General features: G+C 53.8%; 1 protein-coding gene across 4 annotated transcripts in view; it reads left to right on the plus strand.

Annotated features, from left to right (window-relative positions):
* Positions 1-5,650, plus strand: part of NCAPH (non-SMC condensin I complex subunit H) — a 28,890-nt gene extending 23,240 nt beyond the window's left edge. For 3 of the 4 annotated variants that reach the window (XM_019725886.2, XM_074332532.1, XM_074332534.1), the window contains 4 exons: positions 270-377; positions 1,855-1,946; positions 2,301-2,376; positions 5,152-5,650. In XM_019725886.2, coding sequence (XP_019581445.2) covers positions 270-377; positions 1,855-1,946; positions 2,301-2,376; positions 5,152-5,211 — 336 coding nt within the window. In that variant the 3' untranslated portion in view covers positions 5,212-5,650. Of the gene's footprint in view, positions 1-269; positions 378-1,854; positions 1,947-2,300; positions 2,377-2,469; positions 2,638-5,151 lie in introns of those variants that run through there. The other variant, XM_074332533.1, reaches the window with a different exon arrangement.
* The last annotated feature ends 708 nt before the right edge of the window (positions 5,651-6,358 follow it).

Here is a 6,358-nt window from a genome sequence, read left to right on the forward strand (position 1 = left end):
CAGAGCAGGTGAAAGGCTGTCATATGTATTAGATTCACTCACCTCCTTTTCATTGGAATTCCAGGTGAGCTTTATTGTAGATTGTACTTGACCAAGAAGACATTAGGTTGAAATGAGGGACTCTATGTTCATGTGTCTGAAGAAAGCACCTTGATTCCGTGGTTTCAACTCACTTCTTCCTTCCTTGAACTCCAGGCTCATTCTATAATGCCTTCATGGTAATGTTTCTATCCCCTGCTTAGTTTGACTCCGTCACATGCGTCTTGCAGGTAAACAGAGTGGAAACCCGTTATGCCAAGACAGCCAAAAAGATGGACATGAAGAAACTGAAGCAGAGCATGTGGCACCTGCTGGCGGGGTCCGCACTGGCCAGCGAGGTAAGGAGGCGACAGGCGATGGGCTCCACTTCCCCTCTGGCGCCCTGCGTGGGGAGCGGGGGGGCTGCCGTGTCCATAGCTCCTGGATCCAGAGCGCTAACGTCACTCAGACGCCAGAAGGCATCACTCAAATGCAGGGATGTCACACCTGACAGGTGAACCGGGGGTGTGACCCGCGGCCACACACCAGGTAGCCGCGAGGCTGCACGTGGATTCCTCAGCCTTACTGCGGATCAGAGCACAGTGACGGATGTCTGTGCTGCTTCGGTCCCAGCCGAGGGAAGGCGGAAGGAGGGTCGCTGCTGGTGCCGCTGCAGTTGGCGTGGCCCTGTGGATAGCACATTCTAACGTCAGGTGCCACGCGGTGTTTAAGCCCTTGGAGCTAATAGCTCTGACTTGGGAAATGCATTCTAAGTAGCAAAGTGAGAAAACAGTTTTTATGCTGTCAAATTCAAATTGTCTCACCTTCAGGGCAAGGTGAAACCTGGTGATGCTTCCAGCTGCGCCAGCTTCCGTTAGCTCGAGCCCCGCCCCCTTCAGACCCCTCTGCTCAGGTGTGTTCTGGCTCCACTCAGCCCGCTCTCGCGTACCTTCTGCCACATCCATGATTTGGCTGAGGACCCTGAGCTGTGTAGCCTGGGACAGCAGATAGAGCTTCAGTCACACTTAGGAGGTTTTAGCAACTCATGGGATAGGATGCAAATGTAAGAGAAATGTGCTTTTTAAAAAGTAGGAAGGGGACTCTGCTTAACCTCACATTTGAATGACTCAGAATACCCTGTCCTGCAGGGATGCTGGTTAACTAAAGGTTTGTTTTTTTAAAAAAACCTTTTATTATGAAAACATGCAACCATATTCGAAAGTAGAGAGAAAACAGACTAGTATAGTGAGCAGCTGCCTTCAGTGATCATCAGTGTTTTACCTGTGCTGCCGCCCGGCCCTGCCCTGTCCCTGCGCCGTCAGGTACACATTCGGGGTTGTTCTAATGCAGATACCGGACATAATACCCCTCATAGCTGCTTGCCTTCACACGGAGGCATCTGTGAGTGCGTGAGTGTGTGCCAGTGTGTGTGCCAGTGTGTGTGCGGGTCTTAAGTGAAAAGCTCGAGTCTGCTTTCAGGTACGGATTCTGTGCTGCCCTTGGCTGTATGCTCCAGTTGCAGCTACATGGTTATGGCTTCTTGTTAGTATTTTGTCATTGTTTTCCTATTTTCTTTGTAGTTTTTCCTTCACTGGGATCCCACTGGCTGTTGACACCCCGTTTACCAATACTTGGTACATGTCGGTGTCATGGGCCAGGCCTAAGGCACTGAGTCCCTTTATGGAGGCTTTTCCTTGAAAAACGTAGCTAAGAAATTGTTTTGCTTTCATTCCGATATAGACTTTTCCTTCTGGAGATAGAACTTTGTACGTTTACGTTGCACCCTCAAAAGTGAACTGGCCCCAAATGTCTGATGTGGAAATGTCCCTCTGTTAGGCCAACTGCAGTGAGACCGGCAACGAAGGGGCCCCAGTGGAGGTGGCTGGCGACAAGGCGCTCAGCGGGCTAACCCGGGACCTGCAGAGGAGGTACGTGCAGGCCAACAGGGACTGGCGTCAGGGCCCCACACAGGGCGCATCAGCTCGAGCCTGTTGGGCGACGGGCCCCCCACACCACCTGCTGTTCTGACTCTGGCAGGTGTTCTGACTCTTCCCTGCAGTGATAAATGAGTTAACGCAGACCAACTTGAGACGGGCTTTTTCTGCGCCAGTGGTTGGAATGCAACAGGAGATGTTTTAGTTTCAGATAAGAAACCGGAAAAACCTGCTTATGAAATGCATCTGAAATATGTCTTTGTTTCTCATTAGCTGATTCACGGGACGTGTGTGCTCCTGTTGATAGAGTCACAGTGACCTAGCTAAACACTGCCCTTTGTCTTCCAGCCTGCCCCCCACCATGGCTCAGAACCTTTCTGTACCCCTGGCCTTCGCCTGTCTCCTGCACTTAGCCAATGAGAAGGTGGGTGACTGGTTACCATGGCATATTCTGTCTGTGTCCGCCTGTTTCCGCTTTTTTTTTCACGGGCGACCTCATACGATATCTTATGTACAGGATCACCGTCCCCTCAACCCAGAAGACTGACCTGGCCCCAAGAAGGAACTTAGGAAAAGGCCATCAGCTGTGATTAGCAATGAAAATAATTAGGAAGACCCAAATGGGAATATTTAGACATGTCCATTCCCAACGAGGAAACATAAAGTACGTCTATGTTATTGGGTGGCAAAAGCTTTACAGGCCAAATCCTGCCAGTGCCAAGGTCAAGACACATGGGAAACGAGGTGGAGAAGAGGGGAGAGCTGAGGGCGGAAGAAAGACTGATGGAGGCCGCCAGCCAGGTGGGGCTGCCAGGAGCAATGACGAAAGTCAGGAATGGAGCTGTCTGCCACAGGAGGGAGACAGCAGAAATGCCACCTGTGACAGCGTGCCAGGCCCCTCGCTGGCCACGCCAGCCAGCAGAGCTGTGGGACAGTTATTCTAAGAGCAGGTGGAGACCCATGCTCTTAGGGGCCTGTTGGTGCCACCGGAAACGTGCTGTCCTTTAGTGTCCCCAGGCAGCTGGTCCCTGACGCAGACTTTGGCACTTAGCGGAGCAGACCATGGGCTGGGCTGTAGCTCGTGCTGTGACCATCACTAGGCCCGGGGCACCCGCTGCCACCACTGCAGACGCTCAACCTCGGGGGCATGGCCCTGCCCCGCGGGAGAGGTGGCTGTCGGAGTGCGACAGCTATGTGAACCTTGATGTATGGTTGGAGAGGGTTGATCAAGTTGGAATGGAATGGTAGCAAAACTGGGGTGCTGCTAGAAGCACCCCGGATTTCCTGTGTGTTGGTGCCTGACCTCTGGCTCTGCTTCCCAGGCCTGCCTTTGCTTTGGATTGACTCAGTCCCCAAGCAGACATGGTCCCCAGTAGGATGGCCTGTGTGGCAAAGCCACCAGCCAGTCCCAGAGACCTGCCTCTGGGAATCAGGGGCCACTTCTCTTGCCAACTTCTAAGCCCATGACCTCATTGAAGAAGAAGAAACTGTCCCTTTGATTTGGGGTAGGGACAGATGTAGGAGAGCTGGGGCCAAGAGCTGTATGTGCCTGACAGTGGGGCTGACCACTGGGCCTGTCACCACCAGGCTGGGTAACAGCTGAGCAGAATGGCCCAGCTCAGCTGCCAGGAGCCGTGGTGGCTGGGTGTGGACTGAGGCACAAGTCACAGGCTGCTGGCTGGAAGGCAGTGTCCTGGGCAGCAGTCGTGTGCTTGTGGAGGACAGAGGTGACAGTGTCTCCGTGTGGTTCCTGACACGTCCGAAGGCGTTTGATGGCAGAAGCCAACTACATGAGGAAAGAATGGTCAAGAGGAAAGAAAGAAGAAAAGGATACATTGTTATACTGACAAGAAATCCACAGGTGGCTCTGAGGAGGACCCCACCTGAGGCGGGGGCATGCTGGCCACCATCCATCTGACATTGCCACGTGTTGCTGCTGAGCTTCTCAGTGGGGGACCTGGGATCACTATGCTTATGGATGGAGCTGGGGGACCCCGGGTGTGTCCTCCTAGCACATGCAGACTCCTGAAATGGGGGGTGCCCCCACAGCACAGTCCAGGAAGCAGAGCGCTCCCTGGGCGTGTGGCCTCAGAATCCTTCCTCGTTTTGTGGGAGCTCCTTGTGGCCCTCCCTTGGCTCCCAAGTAGCCACCGCTCCTGAGGTCGGTGACATGGCTCCACCACTGCTCCGCTCCCCCCACTGTGGCAGTGCCAGCTTTGTCCCTTGTGCTGCGTCTCTGAAAGGGGCCGCAGGACTCTCAGCATTTGAAGCATAAGGAGGTGGCCCCAGACCATGCCCTCTTGGGCAGAGCACTGAGGCCGTTTCTGGGGCCTGGCTTTGGACTATTGGAGACTATCTGATGGTCACTGGCTCTGAGAGTCACCATGAGAATCTACAGGGATCTGTGACAGAGCTTAGCACCACCAGGAGGAATCTCCTCACACTCTACCGGAATGCCTACTCCTGCTCTTCCACTCCCCTCTGGGTCACGAGCCCCTCATATGCCTGTGATGGGGCTTGGCACCCCCTGATGGGCGCTGGCCCTAGGTGCCCACAATATGTGACTGATCAGCCACACCTTAGCAACTTCCGGACCCCAGGCTGCAGATGTCACACCTGGGAGGTGTGAGCTGAGCTTTCCATCTGGAGAGTCCGGGAGGGGTGCTGGGGAGGGTGCTGCTGAGGGCAGCATGTGGCAGCTGCCCCACCACAGTGCCCAGTGTGGGGTGGCATGAGCTAGGCAAAAGGGGCTCTGGCTGGTTAGGTCCTGAGGGGACAGTTCCTGGGACTGGTGGAAAAGTCATGGAGTAGGAGGGTGGGAAAATGCCTGCACAGAGACGGGGGAGAGAGTGGCTGTGTGGCTGTCACCCAGGGCGGTATGGGTCGTGAGGGGGGAGAGCCAGAGGCCACACACGGCCGGTCCCTGAACATGCTGTGGCTCCTGGTGGCCTCCCCGTCACAGGCCGTTGAGCACCTGGGCCCTGTACACAGATCGTTGCCGCACTCAGGCACAGAAGGCTTGCTCGCTGCTTTCCCCCTGCGATTGGCAAGGATTTGGAACCAGCTCTATCATGAAAATTATATTTGCTGTGACATGATTTTACTTATAGTCACTGCCTTGTTGCCTCAATTAGTGTTTGTTTTGTTACACCTGCATTCTCGGTGTACCAGCGTCCATGTGTCTTTCATCTTCCTTCAGAATCTAAAGCTGCAAGGAACCGAGGACCTTTCTGATGTTCTTGTGATGCAAGGGGATTGAGTTCGCCAGGAGAAGTCAGCAAAGGGGGCTCGTCACTTCCTCAGTGAGCAGGACGTCTCCACTCGGGGTGCTACCATGCGGGGCTGGTGGCAAGGCGATAGCCAACTTCCTAGGTGCCCATTTGTCTCTCGCTCTTCCCCTTCTGTCCCTCACAGTTGGTGAACCAGCACCCGAAGCTCCACCCTCCACTAGAGCTTTCTGCCCTGTGGTGACCACTAGGTGGGAGGAGAGGGCGAGGGTGCATTACTGTACCATTCACTGCCCGTGTGTGGTTTTAGTCTCCTAAATTGATCTCTTTTCCACGCTTTACTCTTGTAGAAAATGAGTTCCCAGTAGGTATTTGTGGTCCTTTAATAACTACCTAATTCATGTACGTAAAATACATCATGTACACTTATAAATGTATATAATGCTCAAAATAAAATCATTCTAAATATCATGCTGGCAAAATACTTGAGTACCCACTAGATAAGTCTAGACTTGTCCTTACGCTCAAGGGGTAGAGTCTTGGTAGGTCGACAAGATACCCCCGTGTCCGTGTGAGGCAGGAAACGCGGAGATGATGGGTCACAATGGAGTGAAGGAGAGAAGTCACTGGCTGGAGGGTGATGGCTGTAAAAGTTGCTGACATTTCTCAAGTGGCCCCTGCGTCCCTTGCAGGGCACTCCATTTAGCCTCACATCGCTGTTCACCGAGAAGAATGTCACTGTTCTTCTCACATTCACAGTGGGGAAACAGGACGCAGAGGCCGAGGACCCCGTGGACGGCAGACAGCTGACTGTCAAGCGCTCGGCCTGGGACCAGGAAATCTGCTTCTGGAGTCTGCTCATAGCCACTGTGCCACGTGCTGCTCAGGTTGCAGGCTCAGTGCTTGCAGGTGTTGGTCCGGGTGAGTCTGACCTGGCAGGTCCTGGGTCTCCGCCAGAGGGTCCTGTCACCATTCATTTTAGATGTCAGGTCAGAAGCAATGGAGTGTATAATTGGTGATTAGTCCTGATAGTAAAGAACTTGCTCCTAACTCAGAAAACAAAAGGAAGAACAAGTAACCCCCACTCCCCAGGAGTGTGCTTCCTAAACTGTCCCACATGTCACCTGCTCTGCTCTGTTGCGAGGGTGAGACTTGTGGACATGCCCTGTGACCGCCCAC

Source organism: Rhinolophus sinicus, linkage group LG05, assembly GCF_036562045.2.
Source record: "Rhinolophus sinicus isolate RSC01 linkage group LG05, ASM3656204v1, whole genome shotgun sequence".
NCBI classification, from domain to species: domain Eukaryota; kingdom Metazoa; phylum Chordata; class Mammalia; order Chiroptera; family Rhinolophidae; genus Rhinolophus; species Rhinolophus sinicus.